Source organism: Mirounga leonina, unplaced genomic scaffold (genome assembly GCF_011800145.1).
Source record: "Mirounga leonina isolate KUSES-001 unplaced genomic scaffold, KU_Mleo_1.0 Mir_115, whole genome shotgun sequence".
Lineage (NCBI taxonomy): Eukaryota > Metazoa > Chordata > Mammalia > Carnivora > Phocidae > Mirounga > Mirounga leonina.
Window position 1 is genome coordinate 74,001,899 of NW_023270268.1, and position 27,704 is coordinate 74,029,602.

A 27,704-nucleotide genomic window follows, 5' to 3' on the forward strand; every position below is an offset into this window, starting at 1 on the left:
AGAGAGAATCCCTAAGCACATTCCCGACTGAGCATGGAGCCCAATGTGGAGCTTGACCCCAAGACCCTGAGACCATAATCTGAGCCAAAATCAAGAGTCAGATGCTTAACCAACTGAGCCACCCAGGCACCCCTATTTTATTTATTTATTTGAGAGAGAGAGGGATTGCGTGTGCCTGAGAGTGGGGGGAGGGGCAGAGGGAGAGAATCTCAAGCAGACTCCACACTGAGCATGGATCTCAATACAGGGCTTGATCTCACAACTGATGAGATCATGACCTGTGCCACCCAGGCTCCCCTTTAAGTGTATTCTTTATATCTTTATATGATACTACATATTACATATACATTCATTGTGTGAATGTATTGTAGAAGTGGTTTTGGTTTATCATCAGTGAAATTTCCTATATCCTCAGCTCTCTTTAGACCGTTCCCTCCACTCCTGACTCCTAAATAAAACATGGCTATCTTCTGAGAACACTGCTTTTAAGAACAGCTTTCAGGTGGCAGCTGATTTTTCTCTCACACCATGTGCCAGTGGGCCTGGGGGTGGGTGTGTCTTCCTTGCACATATTTGTGGCTTCTAGACCATCTTTTCCCTTTTTCTGCCTAAAAACCCTCAGCTCTTTTGGGGCATTGTATGATCCTCCCAGTATTCTGTGGTTTTTCCTTCTTGGTCATTGATACATTTCACCTTCTGTGAGGAATCCAGAAATAAAAAAGTCTGTTTGGGGGAGGCAGTCCTTTTTTTGTGTGAAATACATGTATCTTTTTGAAGTTTAACATTTCCATAGGTGATGTCTGTTGGTAAGCCTTAGGTTACTTTTTTGCTTCCAAAAATATGGTTAGGGAGATATTTCCTGTTAAAAGCATTGTTCCTTTTTCCTGGCCTTTATGCTATTTGTCTTCTCTGGCAGCCGTCCTTCCTGTTCATCCACTAGAGTTTAGTCAATGTACATAAATTGAGGAGCACAGCTGATTTGCTATATCCATTTTAAGAGAAATCCAACATAAAAATAGTATAATTGACGCATACTGCAAAATGAATTTAGGCTATCTACTTTACTGGAATTTAAATGACCAAACATGTCATCAATAGAACTTTAATTATTCTTCTAAAGTTCACCATGCCTCTAGGCCCCACTGCATCCCTTTTCAAACTGCTGTCTCAATTCGACCTTCTCCTTTGACCCCAAGCCTGTCTTTTAATTTCTGTCTGAACCTATTCCAGCATCATGGCTACTTCTTTTACTAACTCAGTCAGTGTTCAGCTGGTTTCTCCCATCCAGGGCACTCTAGTTTTCTTCGCTTTCTCCTCTCTCTGGGTTATAACATAGCTATTGCTTTTTCACCTTTCCAGGCTACTCTCGTACTCAGGGATTTTTCCTGTCTTGAGTCCTCCTGGTAGCCTCTGGCTCTGTTCTTGATAATTTGGATCTGTTGTTAGATTCTTCTCAGGTTGTGTTCTTGGAGTTTGTCTTTACTGAATTCATGTCTCCTCTTAGTTTTGCAAAAACACATCCTTGCCATCTTGGCATCTTCTCTCATTTCAGTAATTCCAAGCCACTGATTCATAATGAACATTTTCATTTTAATGCATTCTCTCTCCCCCATTAACTTAAACCGTATTATTTTTGAGTACATGACGTTCTCTCAGTTAAATTTAAAATGTTTTTATTATGGAAAATTCCAAACATACTCAGAAGTAGAGTATCTTGAACCCTCCTATACCGAACATCGTTAACAATTTGCTAGTCTCTTTTTCAGCAACTTTCCTTTTTCTTCCCTTCACAAATTATGTTTTGACTGAAAATTCTCTAGTCCAATTAGCATTCACATACATTCCTCCTCTATCCACTAAAATCATAGTCACTGTTTGGTGAAAATCATATGGTAAACATATGTTCTTTTAAGTCCTGTTAGCGGATAGTTTCAAATAACTTGTCACTTTCAGATTGAGCATTTGTGATTTATCCTGTTTTTGCCAGAGTGGAGGAATAAATATGAGTGTCTGGGGTAGGAAACATATACCTCACAGCCTGTGTCTGTCAAGTAGCAGTCAAGGATTCTGGCTTCTAATATGTAACATCCATCAAATCACCTTCCCTGCCTGTGGAAATGATGATGTTGGATTATATATTATAAGTCTCTTAGCTCTAAGTATTCAGTGATTGAAAGTTTAATGTAGGTTTGAGTTGAATTTTTCTTTTAGCATTTCAGCAAAAATTCAGTGTATCAATTGAGCTTCAGATGAGAAAAATGTAAATTATTGTCAGAGGCTGTGAATTTCTGACTTACCCAGTAGGAGAAAATATTTCCTCTCTAGAATGAGAATGTGACTCTGGCTTAATGTGTTAATATTTGCTTTTCCCTAGAGAGCCTCCTTTTCATCTAACCAGAAGAGGCTGGGGTGAGTTTCCTGTCAGAGTTCAAGTTCATTTTAAGGACAGCCAGAACAAGCGGATAGATATCATACATAATCTGAAGGTATTGTAACAACACGTTGCTCCCCCGAAATGATGGACCTCTTTTTACCTGGTTACTTAAAGCCGTTGGTTAGGCCTTCTGAGGGAAGTGGCCAAGGACAGTGGAAGCAGGACTAATCTTTTTGATTGTGTTACTCAGACGGCTATGACACTCCTTTGTTCTCTGAAGGCTGGGGAAGGGTTGCGTTATAGCAGAAGGTATATTCTTTAAAAAGATGAACTGGTCAGATTATCAGAAGACTTGAATCTCTGATCAAAGCTCACTGTTACTGTGTTACCTGGGACTAAGTGACCGAGCTCTTAAAAACAAAATCTATTTACTGTTCTGTAAAATGAGGCAAATAATAAGCCTCATCTGTTTATCTCATAAGGATATAGATATGTTTATCTTATAAGGATAAAGACAGAAATGAACATGTTTTAGGAAATTGAAAGTACTGTACAAAGTTGTAATTCTTTTGATTTGTATTTGAAGAAATTCTTCATTGATATATCCACACGTTTATTATGTAGCCATTATATTTTATGAAGTGTTTCTATACATGGGGAAAAACTACCAATTATAGTAAGTGAAAAGCACAGAGTACAAAACTGTTTGTTATAGTATGAAGTCAATTGTGATTTTAAATAGGTGGAAAAAAAAGAAATATACCAAAGTTTCGGAGTAATTGAAGTAATGACATTGTGGGCAATTTCTCCTGCCCTTATTATCTGTTTTTTTTTTTTCTTCTAATTTTATATAATAAACACGGTTAACTTTTATAATTGAAAGGCCATTTTTAAAATGTTTTCCTAGTTCCTCACTCTATATAGTCTCAGGTAGATTTTCTCTACATAAGATAAATTTCTAATATTAAACTTACTCCAAAACACTCTTACGTTGTGGTTTACCACATTGTTCCCATTAATGGCTCACAAAATTGAACTCAATGAATATCAGTACATTTGCAGAATTCCTGTTTTGTTCCTTTTGTTCTACCAATACAACCTTTTCAATCTTAAGGCTGAAATTTGCCCTCCATTGGTAATAGTACTGCTTAACTTCATGTTGCAGTTATTTTTTTAGAGATTACTCTAAGACTAGATTGCTTTCTGACCTCAGAAAAGAACTGGAACAAAATAAAGAATATGCATGGGCGCTTGGGTGGCTCAGTTGGTTAAGCGACTGCCTTCGGCTCAGATCATGATCCCAGAGTCCCGGGATCGAGTCCCACATCGGGCTCCCTGCTGAGCAAGGAGTCTGCTTCTCCCTCTGACCCTACCCCCTTTTGGGCTCCCTCTCTCTCACTCTCGTTCTCTCTCAAATAAATAAATAAAATCTTCAAAAAATAAAATAAAGAATATGTAGCCACTTTGTTCAGAGGGGCAGGATATGGTCCCACTTAATTAGAGGAAGGTCTAAAATAGTTTGCTTTCCTTTTATCTTATTTTAAGCATTGCACATACCATCTTATATCACACTGGGCCCAGCCCTAATTTCTAAAATAAAAGGAATTGTTTACATAGCTCTCATACTATTATATTGTTTACATCACTTAGAGTTCCTGGTGGAGTATTGAGACACAGTTTATTATGTTTTATTTTTTTATTTTTAAAAGTTTATTTAAGCAATCTGCATCCAGCGTGGGCTCGAACTCATGATCTTGAGATCAAGAGCTGCATGCTCTACTGACTGAGCCCGCCAGGCACCCCAGAGGCACACTGTTTTAAAAATGACAGTATTTAAACTTTCTTTTTTTTTTTAAAGATTTTATTTATTCATTTGAGAGAGAGGATGAGAGGAGAGAGAGAGCACATGAGAGGGGGGAGGGTCAGAGGGAGAAGCAGACTCCCCGCTGAGCAGGGAACCCGATGCGGGACTCGATCCCGGGACTCCAGGATCATGACCTGAGCCGAAGGCAGTCGCTTAACCAACTGAGCCACCCAGGTGCCCAGTATTTAAACTTTCTTATCAGCTTTTCTGGAAAACTTAATTTTACTGTTTGTTATGTATTGATTTGCCTTGAGGCCTTAAACGCCTGTGTTGTACTTATATGATCTTTGTTTGTACTGGAGTATTCTTTTGCCTGTTATTTCTGTGTTAACTCACAGAGCCATCTTGGGTTCTTGCCTCTTTGTTCTAAATATTTGTTCAGTTACTATTATTCTTTCTTCATCATCTTTCCTACCCTTTGCCTTTCCCACTCTTGCCTAGACCATTATTCTCCTGTCTCCTGATTAGCTTTTTTCATTCTGATCTGTCTCCTTTACCCTCAGTCCATTCTGCACACCACCATCCAATTAGTATTCCTGAAATAGGAGAACCATTATGCTATGCCTCTCAGAAACCTTCATTGAATTCCCTTCACTCAAGTTCAGACTTCCTGCCTACTGTTCAGGGCTTTTCACATTTTGACTGAACATACTTCCCCTAAATTATCTCACACTAATCCCCTGCATGGATATACTACTCCAGCCAGGTCAGTTATTCATGTCCCAGAAGTGCCTCGGGCCTTCTTCTCTTGTGTCTTTTTTTTATGCTCTTGCCCTCCTAGAATGCCTGTTTGAATTCTTTCCATTCTTAAAGTTCAAGTTCCTTTGTACTTTTCCTAACTGTTTAAGCCCATAGTGACCTCTCGGTATACTGAAATGCTGAAATACTTGATCTGTATTACATTAAATACTAAATACTCAAGTGTCAGAAGTATGTACAATTTAAAGTTCCCAGAATGTATGCAATTCCCACATTCTGCATTCCTGATCAGCTGTCAGCCATAGAGCACAGTAATTCCCAAAACAATCCATTTATCCATTTAGTAAATAAACTTTTGGTAGGTTCTTTCATAAATTTAACTAAAACTGTGCTTTTTTTTTTTAACCTTGATTTTATTTGTGCTCGTTTGATTCCTGGAGTAGCACAGGACAGGACTTTGTTTTGTTTATAAGAACCCTAAAAATGTTTAATGACAGCCTTCATGTCTCTCCTTAAATCATCTCCAGGCAGAACCTGTTCTTGTAAAATTCCTTGTATGTTGTGCTTTCTAGTTCCTCTTGCTATTTTGATAACAGTTCTATTTTATCAATGTCTCTCTTAGAGTGTAGTCCCAAGAATGAAAAATAAGCCAGTGCACATTATGGAGAGACTATTATTTCCATGCTCTGAAGAATATGAAAATGGATGTATCCTAAAATTAATAGTCATACTGTTGGCTAAGATTTAAGTATTAAAACTAGATCTCTTCCATGGAACTAGCATGAATCCACCCTGCATTGTCTTTCTTTTGTGAAACTAGATCTCATGACTGAGTTGTCATGTCTGTGTTGGCTGCTAAGGAACTCAGCCCGACTTGAAATCTACTTTTTGGAAGTCTTAGAGTTTTCTATTTATTGATTAGTAAATCATCTTTCCTTTTTACCCAACTTAATAGTTTTTCCCTGTCGATCCTACTGTGTAATGTTTATTTCTTTTAAAAAGACTTACTTATTTTTGAGAGAGTGGGAGGGGGGAGGGAAGAGGGACAATGATAGAGAATCTCAAGCAGACTCCCTGCTGAGCAAGGAGCCAAACTCAAGCTTGATCTCAAGACCCTGAGATCATGACCTGAGCCAAATCAAGAGTCCATTGCTTAACCAGCTGAGCCGCCCAGGTGCCCCTGTGTAATGTTTATATTGATAAGCTCCACAGATCCTTTTTTTTTTTTTTTTTTGCAGAATGCTTTATTGCTTCAAACAAAGCAAAAATGCTATCAAATAAATTGTTTATGCTAAACAAAAACTTTTTTTGATTTTCATTTTATTTTTATTGAAATATAGTTGACATATCGTGTTGTACTAGTTACAGGTATACAACATAGTGATTTAACAAATCTATACATTATGCAGTGCTCAACTCAATAAGTGTAGTCACCATACAAAGTTACTACAGTATTATCGACTATATTCCCTATGCTGTACTTGTCATCCCTGTGACTTATTTATTATATAACTGGAAATTTGTACCTCTTAATCCCCTTCACTTATTTTGCCCAACACCCTACCCTTGTCCTCTCTGGCGACTATCAGTTCTGTGTGTTTATAGGTCTGTTTCTAGTTTGTTTGTTCATTTGTCTTGTTTTTTAGATTCTATATATAAGAATTTGTCTTTTTCTGACTGAATTCACTTAGCACAATAGCCTCTAGGTCCATCCATGTTGTTGCAAATGGCAAGATTTCATTCTTTTTTGGCTGAGTAATATTCTATATTTGTGTGTGTGTGGGGGGGGTATACAGATCTTTTTTTTTAAGTGGTAGAATATAAATAAAATATAGGAATAAGAACAGCCTCTTTGTAAGTGTAAATTTTGTTTATATTATTAACATTCGCTCAGGTTATACTCCTTTCTTTCCTCTAAAATAAATCATCCATGATGCTAATACATTGGAAGTGATTATTAGCATTGCCTATATTGCTTAAATTTTCATTCATTTTTTTCAAAAATGCTTAGTAAATATACTTTAAGTATATAATTATGTCATCACACTATATGTGTATTTTTATAGCCAATCTCTTTATTTTTAAAAGATTTTATTTATTTATTTGAGAGGGAGAGAGAGAGCAAGAGCACAAGAGCAGGGAGAGGGAGAAGCAGGCTCCCCACTGGGTGGGGAGCCCAACATGGGACTTGATTCTAGGACCCTGGGATCATGACCTCAGCCAAAGGCAGATGCTCAACCGACTGAGCCTCCCAGATGGACGTCCCATTCTCTTTTAAAAAAAAAAAAAAAGATTTAAAAATTTTTCTTACTTATTGATTTTTTGTTTTATTTTGTTTTGTTTTGTTTGAGAGGGAGAGAGAGAATCTTCAGCAGGCTACATGCTCATCGTGGAGCCTGACTGGAGGCTCGATCTCACAACCCTGAGATTATGACCTGAGCCCAAATCAAGAGTCAGGCATTTAACTGACCAAACTATCCAGGTGCCCCTAAAAAAAATGATTTTATTTTTTAAGTAATCTCTCCACTCTACATGGGGCTCACACCTACAACCCCAAGATCAAGAGTCACATGTTCTAGCGACCAAGCCAGCCAGGCCACCCCCATAGCCTGTCTTTTAAAATATTTTTTACATCATCTTTGTAAACATCTAAGTGGTTATGTAATACTTTACAAATGATGGTTCAAGATTTACTTAAGGAGTGCCTGGGTGGCTCAGTTGGTTAAATGTCTGCTCAGGTCATGATCTCAGGGTCCTGGGATCAAGCTCCACACTGGGCTCTCTGCTCAGCAGGGAGTCGTCTTCTCCCTCTGTGCTCTGCCTCTCTCTCTCTCTCAAATAAGTAGATAAAATCTTTTTTTTTTTTAGATTTTATTTATTTATTTGACAGAGAGAGACACAGCGAGAAAGGGAATACAAGCAGGGGGAGTGGGAGAGGGAGAAGCAGGTTTCCCACCAAGCAGGGAGCCCGATTTGGGGCTCCATCCCAGGACCTTGGGATCATGACCTGAGCCAAAGGCAGACACTTAATGACTAAGCCACCCAGGCACCCCTAAATAAGATCTTAAAAAAAAAAAAAAAAAAATTTCCTTAAGCACTCCTTTATTACTGGTTGTTCATATTTTCAGTTTGTGGTTGTAAATAATGCTGTAGTAAATATCTTTTTGTGTAAAACTTCCTCCATTTTTAGATTGTTCTTAGAATGTTTTTAGAAGTGTATAGTTTATATTAAAAGTACAATACCTATATGTTTGAAGTTGTTTTTATTAATTTTACTCATTCCACCCCAATTAAGAGGGTTTTTATTGAAGTGATTGATAGTTTATATCATGAAAAAGTAGATTCTATGTTATGAAGACTTGTGGTGAAAGGGGTTTTAGATGAGATTGTATCCTAAGATTTATAAGTAAGCTCAGTGAAACTTTACACTCTTCTTTTGTCTTTCAATAGCTGGATAGAACTTACACTGGCTTGCAGACTCTTGGAGCAGAGACGGTAGGTTTTTTCTTACAGTATTATTTGGGAATAAGGTAGAATGGAAATTGATCTTCATTTTTAATTAGGAAAAATGAGTGCTTAATTTTTAAAAAAGTTTGTCTTCCCCTTTTTAATTTAAAAAAATGATAAACAGAACTTACCATTTTAACAATATTTAATTGTACAGTTAGGAAGTATTGAATATATTCACATTTTTTGTGCATCTGTTGCTACCATCCATCCCCCACACTCTTTCTCATCTTGGAAAATTGAAATGGTACCCATTTACAACTTCCATTCCCCTCTCCCTTCAGCCCCTGGCAACCACCCTTCTACTTTCTGTCTCTCTGAATTTTTGACTACTCTAGGTACCATATAAGTGGAATTATACAGTGTGTTTTTTTATTATTATTGGTATATTTCACTTATCATAATGTTCTCAAGGTTCATCCATGTTGTAGCATGCATCAGAACTTCCTTCCTAAAAAAGGCTGTATAATACTCCATTGTGTGTCTATACCACATTTTGTTTATTTATCTCTGTTAATGAGCACTTGAGTTGCTTACATCTTTTGGCTATGTGAATAATCCTGCTAAGAACATGGATGTACAGGTATCTGAGTCTGTGTTTTCAGTTCTTTTGGGTATATACCCAAGAAAGTGGAATCGCTGGATCATATAGTACCTCTATTTTTTTTTTTTTAAAGTAATCTCTACATCCAGCATGGGGCTCGAACCCACAACCCCAAGATCAGGAGTCACATGTTCCGCTAACTAAGCCAGCCAGGTGCCCCATGGTAGCTCTATTTTTAATTTTTGAGGGACTGCCACACTTATTTCCACAGCAGCTGCACCATTTTACATTCCTACGAACTGTGCATAAGAGTTCCAGTTTCTCCACATCTTTGTCAATATTTATTGTTTTCTATTTTTTTGATAGTAGCCAAACTAATGAGTGTGTGAGGTGGTATTTCATTGTGGTTTTGGTTTGCATTTCCCTAATGATTATTGATGTTGAGTATCTTTTCATCTTTTTATTGGCTGTGTGTGAATCTTCTTTGGAGAAACGTCTAGTCAGATCCTTTGCCCATTGTGAATCATGTGTTTGGGTTTTTGTTGTTGAGTTTTAGGAGTTCTCTTTACATTCTTGATATGCATCTCTTATCACATCATTCGTGGGTTGCCTTTTCACTTTGCTGATTGTGTCCTTTGATACAAAGACGTTTTTAATTTTGATGTAGTCCAATTTATCTATTTTTTCTTTGGTTGCCTGTGCTTTCAGTGTCATCCAAGAAATCATTGCCAAATTCACTCTCATGAAGCTTTGCCCTATATTTCCTTCTAAGAGTTTTATTGCTTTAGGTCTTATGTTTGGGTCTTTGATCCATTTTGAGTTAATTTTTGTAAATAGTGTGAGGTAAAGATCCACCTTCATTCTAATGCATGTGGATTTGCAGTTTTCCCAGCACCATTTGTTGAAAAGACTGTGCTTTTCCCAGTGGTCTTGGCACCCTTGTCAAAAATAATTTGACCATATATATGAGGGGGCATTTTATTCCAGTGGTCTGTATGTCTTCTTGATGCCAGTACCACACTGTTTGGATTACTGTAGTTTTGTAATAATCAGTTTTGAAGTCAGGAAATGAGACCTCCAACTTTGTTTTCCTTCCCCATACGCCGCCTCCCACTTTTTTTTTTTTTTTTTTTTTCCATGATAAATCAGCAGTAGCTATTAGGTGAGAATTAGCTAGTTAAACCGTATTCTGTTTAGGGAAGTGTGCTGTGTTGTATCAAAAGATATTTATTGACCAGTATACTAGACACTGGTCCTGGTACTGGGGATACAGAGATGAATAAGATAGCTACTGCCTTTAAGGAGTTATCTTCTTGGTTGTGTTGAAAATGGGGAGAAAGTATATAGTAAACAAAAGCAAATGAGATAATTTCACTTAAAATAAGTGCTATAAAGAAGAGAGTTGCTGGGGGACAAGGGGGTTATTTTAGGTTGGTTAGAGAAGGCGTCTCTGAGAAGGTGACATTCAATTGAGACCTAATGATGAGAAAGAGACAGTTATGCAAAGATTTGGGGTGGGAGTAGTGTTCTAAGGCATAGAAACAGCAAATGGAAAGTCCCCAATTATATGATTGGTTTCACTGAGTTATCTGTTAAACTATATTCTGGGATAAATCCTTTAGTTCTTAGATTGAAATTACCTTTGAAGTAGGATTAGAAATCATTTGTCGCATCTCTTAGAGCGCCATGTTCTTGGACAGGTTTGGGGGTTTCTGTGAGATTGATCATGGATTCATGAGCCCAATTGTTGCCTGATTATGTAGGTAGTGGATGTTGAGCTTCACCGACATTCTCTTGGAGAAGACTCCATTTATCCTCAGTCCTCTGAGTCAGACATTTCTGATGCCCCACCATCATTGCCTTTGACCATTCCAGCCCCAGTGAAAGCTTCCTCACCGATAAAGCAGTCACATGAGCCAGTACCTGATACATGTGTGGAGAAAGGTAATATATTTTTCCTTGTATGGAAATGAATTTTTCCTTGTACAGAGGAGTCACTCTCTGGGGTATTCCTTTCTTTCATTTGTGTAATATGATTTTGAACTGCTGCCTATAGAGATTTAAGAGTGTATGGAAAATAAATTTTCCATTAGTAGGCACGCTGCCTCTACTATATAGTCCAATTATGAAAATAGCCAAATCTTTATTCTTCTCAGAAAGTATTTTTCATGAAGTTCTACTGGCATTTTATAGAACATTAAACTCACAAAAAGGCATTAAATGTTTTTTTTTTTAAATTATATTGGTTTCTTCTAGTATGTTACAGGAAGACTTTTTGGTTTGGTCCCTAGTTGTGTGAACAAGAAACTGAATGTAAAGTGTCTAATCTTATTTAAAATACAACAACTGACACCACAGAAATACAAGGAATTATGAGAATATTATGAAAAATTATATGCCAGCAAATTGGACAACCTAGACAAAATGGATAAATTCCTAAAAACATATCCTCCCAAAACTGAATCAGGAAGAAATAGAAAATTTGAGCAGACTGATTACCAGCAATGAAAATGAATCAGTACAAAACCTCTTGGGGCGCCCGGGTGGCTCAGTTGGTTGAGCATCCGACTCTTGGGTTTCGGCTTAAGTTGTGATCTCAGGGTCATGGGATCAAGCCCCACATCAGGCACCGTGCTCAGCAGGGAGTCTGCTTGAGATTCTCTCTCTCCCCCTACCCCTCCCCCTGCTTGCATGCATGCATGCTCATAATCTCTCTCTAAAATAAATAAGTAAATCTAGGGCGCCTGGGTGGCTCAGTTGGTTAAGCGACTGCCTTCGGCTCAGGTCATGATCCTGGAGTCCCGGGATCGAGTCCCACATCAGGCTCCCTGCTCGGCAGGGAGTCTGCTTCGCCCTCTGACCCTCCCCCCTCTCATGTGCTCTCTCTCATTCTCTCTCTCTCAAATAAATAAATAAAATCTTTAAAAAAAAAAATAAATAAAATAAAATAAAATAAATAAGTAAATCTAAAAACAAAAACAAAAAAACCTCCCAACAAACAAAAGTCCAGGACCAGATGGCTTCATAGGTGGAATTCTACCAAACATTGAAAGAAGAGTTAATACCTATTCTTCTCAAATTATTCTAAAAAGTAGAAGAGGAAGGAAAGCTTCCTAATTCATTCTATGAGGCCAGTGTTACCCTGATATTGAAACCAGATAAACATACTACAGGCCAATATCTCTGATGAACGTAGATGCAGAAATCCTCAACAAAATAGTAGCTAACTGAATCCAACAATAAATTTTTTTTTTTTTAAGATTTTATTTATTTATTTGACAGAGAAAGACACAGCGAGAGAGGGAACACAAACGGGGAGTGGGAGAGGGAGAAGCAGACTCCCCGCCGAGCAGGGAGCCCGATGCGGGACTCGATCCCGGGACTCCAGGATCATGACCTGAGCCGAAGGCAGTCGCTTAACCAACTGAGCCACCCAGGCGCCCCCAACAATAAATTTTAAAAAAATCATTCACCATGATCAAATGGGATTTATTCCTGGGATGCAAGGATGGTTCAGTATTAAAAAATCAATCAGTGTGATAGGTCACATCAATAACAATGTATAAAGGCCATATGATCATTTCAATAGATGCAGAAAAAACATTTGACAAAGTACACCATTTCTGATAAAAACCTTCAACAAAGTAGGCTTAAAGGAATGTACTTTGACATAATAAAGGCTGTATATGAAAAACAGCTAACGTCATACTAGTTTCCCTAAGGTCAAGAACAAGACAAGGATGTCCACTCTCACCACTTCATCAAAATAATACTGGAAGTCCCAGCCATAGCAATTAGACAAGAAAAAGAAAAAGCATCCAAATTGGTAAGGAGGAAGTAAAACTGTCACTGTTCACAGATCACATGATACTATATATAGAAAAATCTAAAGACTCCACCAAAAAAATTACTAGAATTGATAAATGAATTTAGTAAGGTCACAGGATACAAAATCAGTGTACAGAAATATGTTGCATTTCTATACATTAATAAGCAGCAGCAGAAAGAGAAATTAAGAAAACAATCGCATTTACAATTGCACCAAAAAGAATAAAATACCTAGGAATAAACTTAATCAAGGAAGTGAAAGACTTATACTCTGAAAACTATAAAACACTGAAAGAAATTGAAGGTGACACAAACAAATGGAAAAATATTCCATACTCATGGATTGGAAGAAAAATATTGTTAACATGTCCAGGCTACTCAAAGCAATCTACAGATTTAATGCAGTCCCTACTGAAATAGCAACAGTATTTTTCACAGACTAGAACAAATGATCTTAAAATTTGTATGGAACCACAAAAGACCCTAAGGGGCACCGGGTGGTGCAGTCGGTTGAGCATCTAACTCTTGGTTTCGGGTCGTGGTCTCAGGGTTGTTGGATCAAGCCCTGCGTCAGGCTCCATGCTTAGCCGAGTCGGCTTGGGATTCTCTCTCCCTCTCCTTCTGTCCCTCCTGCTCTCTCTCTAAAATAAAGATAAATCCTCTTTTTTTTTTTTTTTTTTAAGGCAACTTTATTTATTTATTTTAGAGGAACTGTGTGTGAATGCGAGTAGGGGGAGAGGCAGAGGGAAAGAGAGAATCTCAAGCAGACTCCTTGCTGAGCATGGAGCCTGATGTGGAGCTCGATCCCATGACCCTGAGATGATGATCTGAGCCAAAATCAAGAGTCAAGCGCTTAACTGAGTGAGCCACCTGGCACTCCATAAATAAGATTAATCTTTTAAAAAAAAAAAAAAATTAAATAGCCAAAGTCTTGAAAAAGAAGAATAAAACTGGAGGTATCACAATCCCAGATTTCAAGATATACTACAAAGCTGGAGTAATCAAAACAGTATGGTACTGGTACCAAAAAAAAGACACGTAGATCAATGGAACAGAATAGAAAACCCAAAAATAAACCCATGCTTATATGGTCATTTAATCATTGACAAAGGAGGCAAGAATATGCAATAGGAAAAAGACAGTCTGTTCAACAAATGGTGTTGGGAAAACAGAACAGCAACATGCAAAAGTATGAAACTGGGCCACTTTTTTATACCACACACAAAAATAAACTTAAAATGGGTTAAGGATCTAAATGTGAAACCTGAACCATAAAAATCTTAGAAGAGATTCCGGGCAATGGTTTCTGTGACATTGACAGTAGTAACACTTTTCTACATACGTCTCTCAAGGCAAAGGAAACAAAAACAAAAATAAACTCTTGGGACTACATCAAAATAAAAAGCTTCTGCACAGTGAAGGAAACAATCAACAAAACTAAAAGATAGTCTCCTGAATGGGGGAAGATATTTGCGAATGACATATCCAAAATATATGAAAAACTTCTACAGCTCAACACCAAAAAAACAAATAATCCAATTAAAAAATAGGCAGAAGACATGAACAGACATTTCTCCAAAGAAGACATACAGATGGCCAACAGACACATGAAAAGTTGCTCAGCATCACCCATCATCAGGGAAATGCAAATCAAAACCACAGTGAGATACCACCTCACACCTGTCAGAATGGCTAAAATCAGAAACACAAGAAAGAGCAAGTGTTGGCGAGGATGTAGAGAAAAGGGAACCCTCATGTACTGTGGATGGGAATGCAAACTGGTGCAGCCACTGTGGAACACTGTGCAGATACCTCAAAAAATTAAAAATTGAAGTATTGTATGTATGATACAGTAATTCCACTACTGCATATTTACCCAAAGAATACAAAAACATGAATTCGAAAAGATACATGCACCCCTATGTTTATTGCAGCATTATTTACAATAGCCAAATTATGGAAGCAACCCAAGTGTCCATTGACAGATGAATGGATAAAGAAGGGGTGGTGTGTATGTGTACACACACACACACACACACACACACACTGGAATATTACTCAGCCATGAAAAGAATGAATCTTGCCATTTGCAGCAACATGGATGGATCTAGAGAGTATAGTTCTAAGTGAAATAAATCAGAGAAGACAAATACCATATGATTTTACTCATATGTGGAGTTTACAAAACTAACAAAAAAAAGAGACCAACAACAACAAAAACAACCAGACTCTTAACTGTAGAGAATAAACTGTTGGTTACCAAAGTGGAGGTGGGTGGGGGAATGGGTGAAACAGGTGATGGGGATTAAGGAGGGCACTTGTCGTGATGAGCACTGGGTATTGTATGGAGGTGTTGAATCACTGTATTATACACCTGAAACTAATGTAACACTATATGTTAACTGTACTGGAATTAAGAGTACAATATAAGGGCGCCTGGGTGGCTCAGATGGTTAAGCGTCTGCCTTCGGCTCAGGTCATGATCCCAGGGTTCTGGGATCGAGTCCCGCATCGGGCTCCCTGCTAGGTGGGGAGCCTGCTTCTCCCTCTGCCTCTGCCTCTCTCTCTCTCTGACTTTCATGAATAAATAAAACATTAAAAAAAAAGAATACAATATAAGGGGCGCCTGGGTGGCTCAGTCTGTTAAGCGTCCCACTCTTGATCTCAGCTCAGGTCTTGATCTCAGCATCCTGGGATTGAACCCTTTGTTGGGCTCCACGCCAAGCGTGGAGCCTACTTTAAAAAAAACCAAACAAAATAAAAAAACCAATAAAGATCCATCATCAGGGCGCCTGGGGGGCTCAGTTGGTTAAGCATCCTGCTCTTGAGTTCTGCTCAGGTCATGATCTTAGAGTCCTGGGATTGAGCCCTGCGTCAGGCTCCCTGTGCTCAGCAGGGAGTCTGCTTGAGATTCTCTCTCTCCTTCTCCTTCTGCCCCTCCCCCTCAAATAAATTAATTTAAAAAAAAAGGTTAATCAACAAATGTATTTTGACTATGGCATTTTTTCATTTAATAAGTATCTAAGTGATAAGTAAATCATTTCTGTGACCTATACGTATAAGATACAAAGCTGGTTCTAAATGGCGTCAGTTTAATCTCTAAACCTACATTTTTATTTTTATTTACTTGTTTATTTATTGATTGATTTTTGAGAGAGAGAGTGGAGGGACCGGCAGAGGGGAAGAGAGAGAATCTCAAGCAGGCTCCACGTTCAGTGTAGAGCCCAGTGTGGGGCTCAATCTCACAACCCCGAGATCATGACCTGAGCTGAAGTCAACAGTCAGACACTTAACTGATTGAGCCACCCAGGTTCTCCTCTAAGCCTGCATTTTAATGTGATGTTAATATTTTAGTCCTTTTATAAATCTCAGTTTTATTCCTCTTTAAATTTCAGTTGCATCGGGGCGCCTGGGTGGCTCAGTCGTTAAGCGTCTGCCTTTGGCTCAGGTCATGGTCCCAGGGTCCTGGGATCGAGCCCCACGTCGGGCTCCCTGCTCAGCGGGAAGCCTGCTTCTCCCTCTCCCACTCCCCCTGCTTGTGCTCCCTCTGTCAAATAAATAAAATCTTTAAAAAATAAAAATAAATAAATAAATAAATTTCAGTTACATCTTCATGGGCATTTAATAAAATAGAACATTATTAGATTAAGTGAATGTTTTGAGTTTTTCTTCTTTTCTAATTTAAACAGCTTTTCAATTCAGAACATAATACACTTGTGTACTTTTTATATTGTACATGCTTTATAGTTAATATGTTTTCTAATTTTTTGAAAGAAGCATTTTAATAAAAGATTCTAAACATGATAATTTACATTTCATCCAATTATGTATAAAGGGCTTATAAATACTGTCAATTATATGTATTTTACTGGGAAGTGGTTTAAATGGTTGTTGAAATGATAAGGGATTTTTATCATTTCATTCTTTTCCCACAGTGGAAAAGTTTTATTATTTCTAAGTGATTCATGACTTATCATTTGCCTGTTTCATTCCAAATAGGCTTCCCAGCCAACACTGAAGCTGAGAGACACACTACATTTTATTCTTTGCCGTCTTCATTGGAACGAACACCCACCAAAATGACAACATCCCAGAAAGTTACCTTTTGTTCTCATGGCAATTCAGCTTTTCAGCCAATAGCATCAAGCTGCAAAATCGTGCCACAAAGTCAGGTTCCTAATCCTGAGTCACCCGGAAAATCCTTCCAACCCATCACCATGAGCTGCAAGATTGTTTCAGGTATACAGATGATGTGTGTCAAGTTGATGTGTATAAAAATTGTTGTAATGGCAAAAGAAAGTGTTATGGCTTTTCTTAAGTTCTTTTTTTTTTTTTTTAAAGATTTTATTTATTTATTTGACAGATTGATAGCGAGAGCAGGAACATAAGCAGGGGGAGTGGGAGAGGGAGAAGCGGGCTTCCTGCCGAGCAGGGAGCCCGATGTGGGACTCGATCCCAGGACTCTGGGATCATGACCTGAGCCGAAGGCAGACGCTTAACGACTGAGCCACCCAGGCGCCCAAGTTCTTTTAAGTAGGATTTTTGTTTATTTAACAAGTAATCACTATTGATTAGCAAAGCTGTCAACAAAAGTCATTTCATATGCAAATAGTTTTTAATAAGGAAAGAAATGAAATTCAAAGCAGTCAGGTTTTTATCTCCAAGAAGTGGTGCAGGTAAAATGTTTACTAGGATGTATGGTTGAAACTAAGATAGGAATTAAGTTTTTGAATTATATATGGAAACCAGAGTGGCTAGTAATAAAAAAAAACTTAGAGGCAGGCCTTTTGGTGTGGAGTTAAAGCTTGAAAGGTAGGAATTGGTTTGGAGTTGAAATGTCTTTTATACTAACCACACTGAAATTTAGTCATTCCTGTTACCGGTAGGTAGTTTTGAGCCTTCATTTTCACTGAGATTGAATTGTCTACTGTCTCATGACAGTTCCACATTTATGTTAGGTAGACCTCTGGTAGGAATATACTTTATGGTGTAGGTTGCATCACTTCAGAAAAGGCTTGAAAGAGAGTCAGTAGAAATATCTAGGCAGTGGGAAGCCTCTATATATGAAGTTGGAGAAAAGGAGTCTTCAGTGCTAAAAATAAACAACTAAGCAGAAATATGATCCAAGTCTTTGAAATTGATGAAAGGTGAGGAATGTGTAATTTTACCTCCCAGTTAGAAGCATTTTGGAACTTGCTGTTCCAGAGGCGGAATAGGCTGAACATACAAATTGGTTAGAAGTTTAGAGAAATTCATGGATGACAAATTTGATCCATAAAAAAACCATTGAGCATGTTGGATGATACATGGGTAATCTTTGAGAGTGTTCTGTGGGAACAGGAATCTCTGGATTGTAGCTGTGACTTAGTATTGACAGACTTTTGTTTTGGGTGGGTGAATTTCATGTTTTTCTGTAGGAAATTAATTGTAAATTAAGACTCCTGGTTTGTAAGTCTAGCTGTTCACTTACTAATTCCCTGTAATTTTAGTGTCTTTGAGTATAAACATTATTATAACAATTTGCCCAAGTTGTGAAGAGTTTGATTATCTAGGGATTTAGGAGTTCTATGCTGTTATGTAAAGCTCTACTTTTTTATTTTATTTTTTTAAGATTTTATTTATTTATTTAATTGACAGAGAGAGACAGCAAGAGAGGGAACACAAGCAGGGGGAGGGGAGAGGGAGAAGCAGGCTTCCCACTGAGCAGGGAGCCCGATGTGGGGCTCGATCCCAGGACTCTGGGATCATGACCTGAGCCAGAGGCAGTCACCCAACCAACTGAGCCACCCAGGCGCCCAAAGCTCAGCTTTTTGAACTTTAATGTACCCATGGGATGGGTGTGTGTAGGGGGAATCTTGTTAAAGTACAGATTTATATTTAGCAGGTCTGGGGTAGCACCTCAGAATCTGTTTCTCAAAAGCTCCCTGCTGATGCTGATGTAAGGATGAGTCCCTGCCTCAGCTACACCACTGCTCTTGCTTAGTACCTGAAGCAGAGTCCCATTCTCTTTTCCCCATTTGTCACCTTTGTCCTCCATTATCGTTAGCATTTTCTTAGATGGGTTGAGTAGATCTCTTTTGTTCAGTTTGTTTCTCTTTTTTATTAATAAAGGTTCCCCCATATCAACCCCAAGTCCATCACCGCTGCCTCGAACCCCAACTTCCACTCCAGTCCATGTGAAGCAAGGCACTGCCAGCTCTGTCATTAATAACCCTTATGTTATCCTGGATAAGCCAGGGCAGGTTATTGGAGCCACCACTCCCACTACAGGTACGTATGTGATCGATATTTGTGTGATCCGAAAGGCGACATCCTAGGGTGACTGAGTAGCCATATAATGGGAGGGTGAAATCGTCATCTGTAAACAAGAGGAGGAGCTCTAGAACAGTAAATCCAGTGCTGTTTCTCAGAGAGAAGATGTACTTTCTGTAAAAGTCCTATTTTTTAGGAATTTACTTAAATTTTCTTTTTAATTTCTAAAGATTAAAAGTGAGCCATAATTAAAAAAAAAAAAAAAGCTGATTTTGAATTCATTTGGAAGACACTCTTTTTGGGCCTGCAAGCAATGTGGTTATTTTCCAAATTAAGCTTCAGAACAAGAATACCTTTGTGGCCCACATATGTTTCTCACCAAATAAAAAAGTGATCTTTACTTTTCTGTGAATAAGGTAAATTTTGTGTGTGGGAGAGAAATTGAACTCTGCAGTTAAAAAAAGGGACCTCTGATAGGAAGAATAAGAACTGGATTTATTGTGTTTGTCATCATAATTTCCTATAACTACAGAGTGCTTTTCAGGTTTTTTCCAAGTATTTTCACAAACATTATTTTATGTATTTGTTTCATTTAAACTATGTGAACACATGCTTCTAAGTGTAAACTTTTCTGTAGCTCTCACTTCTAATTAAGAGAAATAGTGAAAAGAGAAGTGACTATAAGGTAGTAAGACTGATTTTTTTTTTTTTTTAAACATAATTGATTTTAACACATGAGTGTATGCTGGATCTTTCCAAGTAGCTTTTTGGAAAAGTTAGGTCCTTTAACAGTGATTATAATTGTGGAACTCCTTTAAAAAATGCTGCTTTCAGAAATTACTTAATAGCCTTTTGAATATATTTAGGGATGTCAAATAGGTTTCCTTTGAGGATGGTTAGTTTTAGGAATTAGCCAGTCTTTGCAGGCAAGTTTGATAAATGGAGCAGGTGATCAAATACCATTTTTGGTCTTGATTTACTTTTGACTATAGGTAGTGGGACTTGTTTTTATCAGACCCTAAAGGCAGTTATACACATGGAGTATAAATTGCTTAACGTCAGCATCACTTTGGAATAGGTACGACCTCCTGGTGAAACTATTTTGAAGGAGCTAGAATTCACTTAGATTCATACATGTGGTCCATCATTATGTAACCAATACCCTTATGTTCTGGTATCTGTCTCTGTATACAGGTAGCAGAGTGTGTAATATCTACGTACTTCTACATGTCCTTACTAGCTTCTTGTCTATTTTTAGGTTAGTGAGGTGGTCAGCTTCATAGGAGGAATCTTTAAGTATTTTTTCTATAGTAATTTCATGGTTGTGAGTTTTCAACACTTTAAAAATGAAAAATGGTGGAGGAAAAGGGGAGGGGATGGTGGAAAATGCTTTAAAGTTCCATTTTGTAAATTTTACTTTGTACTTTATTTTAAAATCTGCCTTGCTTATCAGGAAGTCCTACAAACAAGCTCTCTACTGCCTCCCAGGCCTCCCAAGGAACAGGTTCCCCTATTCCTAAAATTCATGGAAGTAGTTTTGTAACATCTGCTGTCAAGGTAACACTCTTATTGCATTATTGCACTTTTCTAGTTTGTAAAGACAGTAAGTTCAAGCCCAGCAAGAATTTGTCAGTTGATGATGCAAATTTCATTAAGTAGAATCCTCAAGCTACTAAGCATCTTGAAGATCATCTACTCCAGGCCCACCTGTCTTACTCTTGATCTTTTCCTAGTGTGGAAAATGTTTCTCAGCACTTCCATCAGTTGGACAGTCAGTATCTATTTGAAAATTTACTATGATGAGGAGGCAGCTATTTTTAGGAGTGGGGGGTGGTCAGCTTTGTTACAGATTTTTCCTTATAAAAATATTCATCTGGCAGAATACTTCTTTTCTTCTTATATTTGTACCAATAAGGAGTACATACATATTTTTTCTATTTGTCAGCCATGTAGTTACTTGAAAATAATTCCACAATTTTTCTTTTTCTTTTTTTCCTTCAGGGTAAGAAAACCTTTAAAATTAGAACTTCAAATATGATCTGACTTGTTCAGCTAAGAGTGCTAGGTATCTGCTCACTGTTTGGCAAAGACAGCCCCTGCTGTTTTGGTTGGTTACTTGTCATTGTCATGACTGCCTAGAGCCTTTGAGGTATAAACTCGTGTGTGAGAACTGAGAATTCAGAGATCCTCTCCTACATGACGAGTGCTAACACATTTCTTACATATAGGTACTTAACGGTGATGATATTGAATAGCTTTCTGGTCCAAGACGAGGTTTTTCACTGAGTTCAGTGCTTCCTGTGTTACATGAATGCCTAAATTGTAATAATTGCCTTGAAGGTCTTAATTCTCTGCCAGTCTGTTTTTAATGTTTGTTGATCTTTTCGTTACATGGTTAAGCAGTGTTAACTTTGTTACTTGTCCCTAATTTGTGGCATATTGCCTCTGAGAGTTACATTTTATATTTGAGAGAGACAAATGCCAGTAATTTTGAATGTTGACCTTTGTTGGTTTTGGATTTATTAAGTTCTTTTTATTGTTTTGTTTTTTAAATCCTTATTGAAAGTATTTCCCTGTGTATTGGGTATTTATTTGGAGTAAAGATAACAAATCAGGTTGTGTGAATACTATTGAAAGGATGTATATACTGAAACACTCTGTTTCATTTATTTATTTAGTGCCTAGGCTCTAGGGATAGAGAAGAAATAAAATACAGTGCCAGGCCTTTAGTGGCTTACCATTAGGCAGGGGACTAGACATGCAAACCTGTGAGCCAACCAAATGTTAGAAGTGTATAATAGTCTTCCCAGCATATACCGGGGCACAGATGACTAGGTTCTTGCCAGGTCATGGCCTTTCCTTGCATTTGGTTTCTAAAACAATAATTAAAATGTGAGTATGGGGGCTTGGAAGACCCTAAAGAGTTTTGAGCTTTTGGGTCTTTTTGTTTTTTGATTATGTTGGTAGAGAATGTCACAGGTTTATATTAAATATAAGGACAGTTATATTATATTTTATATATATATTATATTGTAAATATAAGGACTATCTGAAGTCAGTTATTTTATCCTAATTGTACAATGTGTATTTTTACATATGCAGCAAGAGGATTCTTTGTTTGCATCTATGCCACCTCTTTGTCCTATTGGGAGTCACCCTAAGGTTCAAAGTCCCAAACCTATAACTGGAGGACTTGGAGCTTTCACAAAAGTGAGTATTTATTAGGGCATTATCCCACAAGGCAAAATGGTTTTGTTACGTAATTGTTTCTGTGGCATGTTGGAGTTGATTGACACTACCCCACAACATGTAACTTTTTAGCATGTCATAATTCTAAGACCAGATCCTACTTCTGCGACAGGGCAGCTCTTGGTATCAAGCAAGATGGTAACTCCTGAGAGCACAAACTGTGTGTGTGTTTCTTTCTGCTGCCATTTGCCACCAAAATCTAGAACAAATGGACTAGGTCGAGTTTGCAGAAACACAGGATCAAATCCAGATCCCACTTTTGGTCCCTTTGATAGCTGTTATGGGCTGTATTTAAGCAATATTTCTACCCTTCTGGTGGAGTCATTTTTTTATAGACCAGGCTTCGTCAATTCATTAATTCCTGAAAGCAGAATAGATTCAGATATTAGTGGCTTTTTTTTTTTAAGATTTATTTATTTATTTATTTGACAGAGAGAGAGAGTGAGAGAGGGAACACAAGCAGGGGGAGTGGGAGAGGGAGAAGCAGGCCTCCCGCGGAGCAGGGAGCCAGATGCGGGGCTCGATCCCAGGACCCTGGGATCATGACCTGAGCCCAAGGCAGACGCTTAACGACTTAGCCACCCAGGCGCCCCGGGCTTTTTTTGTGGGATGATTACTCAGCATCATTATCATGTTTGTTGCCAGGTAATCATCAAACAGGAACCTGGTGAAGCCTCTCACGTGCCAACAACAGGAGCTGCCAGCCAGTCACCACTCCCTCAGTATGTGACAGTGAAAGGGGGTCACATGATAGCTGTGTCCCCTCAAAAACAGGTCCTAACTGCTGGAGAAGGGACTTCCCAGTCACCAAAGATTCAGCCCTCCAAGGTTTGTGTTGGATAGTGTTGGGGAGGTTAATATGTCAATGAACTTTATTTGCCTAAGTAACAGGCAGGTGCTGAATTCAGATGACAGGGTTGCTGATCCCAGAAAATCCTGTAGATGGAAGCCGTGTTGGAAAAGCAAGTTAGACAGTGCTAAACACATCTGCTCTTGCAGTACTCAGTGACAAGAGCAGGGCCTGTGTTACAGAGGATCCAGGAACAGTCGAAGAGGCAAGGAGATGCTGTGTTATCTCTCTAACAGTGAAGATGTTAGACTTCACAGACACAACTTCCAGCTGATTCAAGTGTAAAATGGGTAGTTGACAGGACCAACGTCTGCTATTTTATTTATTTCTGGTAGATGAGTGCTGTAGTTTACACTTCTGATGTCCAGGCTGTGTCATCTGTTTACTGATTCTTGACTCTTTAGAGAATTCATTTGCTTTATAATTTGTAAGTGTGGGGAACTAATATATCAAGAAAACTGTAAAATGGCATATAGGTCCATGTTTTCCTGCATTGGTTGTGCTTATGAGAGCCTGTCTGTGTCCTGTTAGCATTTACACACCATCAGTAATCCTCATGTATCCAACCTTGCAGGGTGGATACTCTCAACCCCATTTTACAAACGAGGAGACTATCGTCTCTGAGAGGTGAGGCAACTTCCTTGAGGGCATTTAGCTAATTAAGTGACACAGGATTTGAACCGAGGTCTGCTGACTCCAAAATCTTCCATTGCAGAGCTAATTAAAATTTGTGAGCTATTGTCTGGAACCTAAGCATGCTTTTAGAACATACAGAGTTAAATTATTTTATTTGGGGGGGCAGATATATTCTAAAGCCATCAAGAATATTATGTGAGGTGTTTGTTTTTCAACTTGAAAGCCAGCCTACCTAGAGTTGGATGAATTGCTTTGAGAGGAATACTTTAATATAGAAAAATGGTTTCAGGTATTTTGGTTTAGGCTAGATAGCTGCACATGGATTATAACAAAAATTCATATGTTATAGTTCTGAAACCTGTATGGTTCTACTATAAGAGTCCACTAACTACTTTCCCAAACTTAACCTGGTCATGACTCATCTGATGATTAAAAATATATAGATACTGAGACCCCCATCTCAAACTTTCTGAATCAGAATCTTCTTGGGGGCCCTGGGAATCTGGATTTTTATCAAGCTCTCCTGCTGACTCATGTGATTTGGCAGATTTAGGAACCAGTAAGCTATAGCATCAGATTTGACTTTGGGGCTTCCCTACCCCAAATCATTAAGACAGGTACCCCCAACTGCTTCCTAATGCTCTCACTATTGTTTTGGCTTTATGGGTAAGCCTTTGTCAAAGTCCTTTCATGAATCAGTTATTGTTATCTGGACTTGCTACTCAGACACATCATAATTCTTTAGAATCTATTTTGCTTCACCAAAGAAAGATACATGGACTCACTGAGTTAGGTTTTTGAGTCAGTATAGCCTTGCTGTTTATGCCCAGAAGCTCTGGACAAGTTAGTTTCACTTTTTTACACTTTGCATTTTGCAAATCCACTCCTCCGTAATGCTGAACAACTGTATTGGCTTTCTTGTCACATTGCCACCTACCTAATGGCATTGTTGGACTAAGAAAAATTAGATGGTTTTGTGCTAGAATGCTCTGAATAAAGTTTAAGGGCACTTGAAAAGCCAGAGAAGAGGGTGAAAGAAATATACAGAAGCAGGAGAGCATGAGAAAAGACATTTCCTGTTTATCCAGGAAATTTAGTACATGCTTTAGACTCCAGATAAGGAGCTGTCTGCAAGTACAGACTGTCCCTGGTTATTGCCGAAGTGCATTCCTAGAAACTATGCCAGAAAACAGAAGCGTGAACAAAACGATACTGTTTTACCTTCCATTCAACTTTGGCTTATCTTTTTTCATGAAAGTAAAGAGGGGTGCTTTTGCCATAAAACGGGACATCTGAGCACTTAGTGGGTTCGTGTGGGAAGGAAGCAGTGTGGCATAGTAAAAAGAGTGTGAGCTTTGGAATGAGAGCCTGTTAACAGATCTCAGCCACTCATTACTTGCGTGACCTGGGCGGGTTTGTCGTTCTGAACCTTGTGTTTTTCCATCTAGTAAAAGGGAATAATACCCTCTGTCTTTCAGAGCTGTAGGAGAATTAGAAACCATTGTATGGAAAGGACTTAGCACAGAGCAAGTACTCAATAAATGATAACAGCTAATGTTACATGACTAAGGACAAATCCTGTGTAAATATACGGGAGTACCATGATCTATTTTCTCATCTAGTGTTAAATTGTAATTGGCTATATTTTTCAGTGTCTGGAGGAAAAATTACACACATAGAATCCTCACTTTCTGGTTGTTAAAGTAAATTCTGACTTGCAGAACTGTACAGAGGACAAACAAAAACATTGAATCAAAGCATGAGTCAAAGGGAAGTATTTATAACAATAGAAAACAAAGCGTGTCTGTTTTGTGAAGCTAGAAGGAAATAAGGCATGCAGAGAGAAGTGCTGTGGAATGGGAAGAGTTCAGGTTCTGGGCTAAAATATTGTCTTGTTAAAAAAAGAAAAACTAATTTGGGGTTGTAGTGTCCTACTTAAGAGTCTTCTTTATGATGTCAGTAGACAGCTGTGCGTAGGATTTTCCCCAGTAGAATGCCAGGCTTCCTCATTCTCCCTTTTTTCAAACAGAGGAGGTGGGGGTTAATCTTGTGAGTGGTATGCTCTACTGGATGAGCTCTGCTAATAAGAACTGACCTCCTGTGGCCAACTTGGGATACCACATTTTATTTAGTTCTTGGAGAGATTAAGTATGTCATATTCTGGAAATTTTGAAGCAGTTAAGTGAGGATAGAGGTTGGTACAGATGGAAGAAGCAAATTAACATGCATGGAATTTCAGAAAAGAAAATAGGTCCAATCCATATGTATTTTCCTTTAAGATTTTTTGCTTTCTTTGTTGGCTTAGGAACATGAAAATAAATTATGTAATTTAGCTTATGCAGTAAATTATTAAGTTTGATATATTCAGGAAACGTGAAGACTGTCTCAAAAAAGTTTGACTACTATAATAGAGAAATCCAAAGCCCAGAAAGCTTAAATAAGTTTTTTTCTCACACATAAAAGACCAGTAGGCAGTTCTAGTATGTTGGCTTCGCAATCATCAAGAATCTAGACTCCTATCTTGTTCCCTCTGCCATTCTCAAAATTTGGTTCTCAGCTTGTGGACTGCGATAGCCATTTCATTTCATGCCACCATGTTCGCATTTCTGGCCAGCAGGAAGAGGAAAGGGGGTGTGGGGAGGCATAACCCAAAAGTTGCACTGATCACGTCTCTTCCTATCCTTTTAGCCAGTATGAGATGACCAATGCTAGGCTGGGAAATGTTCTATGTGGCCATGTCCCTAGCTGAAAACTGGGGGCTCTCTTACCATGAGAGAGAAAACAAAGAATGGATATCAGGGTTCAGATGGCACTTTCTGCCATAACCCAAAGTTTTTCTACATTAAGAAATCTTTTTTCCATAAATACATAGAAAAGTTTTGTTTGTTTGTTTTGAGAAAGGGAAAGAGAGAGAGAGCGGGGGGAGGGGCAGAGGGAGAGGGAGAGAGAGACTCTTAAGTAGGCTCCACACCCAGCAGGGAGCCTGATGCGGGGCAAAGTTCTTGATTAAAAAGAGTTTTTCTACCTCCACATCTGGTGTGTGTGTGGGGGGGTGACTGTGCCCAGCTCTGTGGCCACAGCAACACTCCATGTTGCCTGCAGAATAAGGCTCATACAGTCAAAATAGAGAGATTTGGATCATCCTAAGGGATTGTTTTAACCAAGCCAGGAGAGTGGGAGGATTTCTTTTCCATTCTAAGTTAACTTGCTTTTTTCCCCATTGGTTCTTTGAGTCTTTTTTTTCTTCTTTCTTTCCCTCCTTCCTTAAATGTACATAAAAGTAGAGAGACTATTATAATGAATCCTATATGCCTGTTACCCAGTTTCCATAATTATTAGCATTTTGCTAATCTTATTTCTCTTCCTAGGATATTTTAAAGCAGATACCAGATGTTACATACTTTAATTTCTATTAGACTAAATGAATCTAGGATTTACAATGAAGGTCCTCTGCCCTAGCCAACCATGGATCCACTTGGCGCTTTCTATCCTTTGAGTCTCCATGTAGCCTCATAGATTACTGTTCTTCGGTTGATAATAACAAGTGTCGTGGGCAGCCGTAGCTGTCATTTACTGTGTACATCATCTCTTAGGAGATAAATATTATCCATATTTTATATATGAGGTGTCAAAGGCTAAAGCTCAGAAACATTAAATAACTTATCCAGCTCCTAACTAGTGGAACAAAACTGGGAAACCAAGTCTGACTGCTTATAAAATCCTGCACTCTTTCTTCTGTATTACACTGTGGTTTATAATAGTTGATTAGGGGACCATTTTCATTATATTAGCCATAGTGTCCAAGCACATGGCAAGTGTATTTTACTGTATTTACATTCTTTGAAAAGAAACGATGTATGATTTAGTAATTATTTAACTTAAAATTTCCATTTATCAGTTG

The 27,704-nt window shown here is 38.2% G+C and overlaps 1 protein-coding gene across 1 annotated transcript in view; it reads left to right on the plus strand.

Moving 5' to 3' along the window:
* The window catches only part of YEATS2 (YEATS domain containing 2), a 105,786-nt gene that overhangs the window by 41,677 nt on the left and 36,405 nt on the right, over nt 1-27,704 (plus strand). Inside the window, 8 exon segments of the mRNA XM_034999685.1 lie at nt 2,375-2,486; nt 8,388-8,432; nt 10,752-10,932; nt 16,816-17,055; nt 18,928-19,086; nt 20,522-20,625; nt 22,171-22,278; nt 22,963-23,145. Of these exon segments, the coding sequence (XP_034855576.1) occupies nt 2,375-2,486; nt 8,388-8,432; nt 10,752-10,932; nt 16,816-17,055; nt 18,928-19,086; nt 20,522-20,625; nt 22,171-22,278; nt 22,963-23,145 (1,132 nt within the window).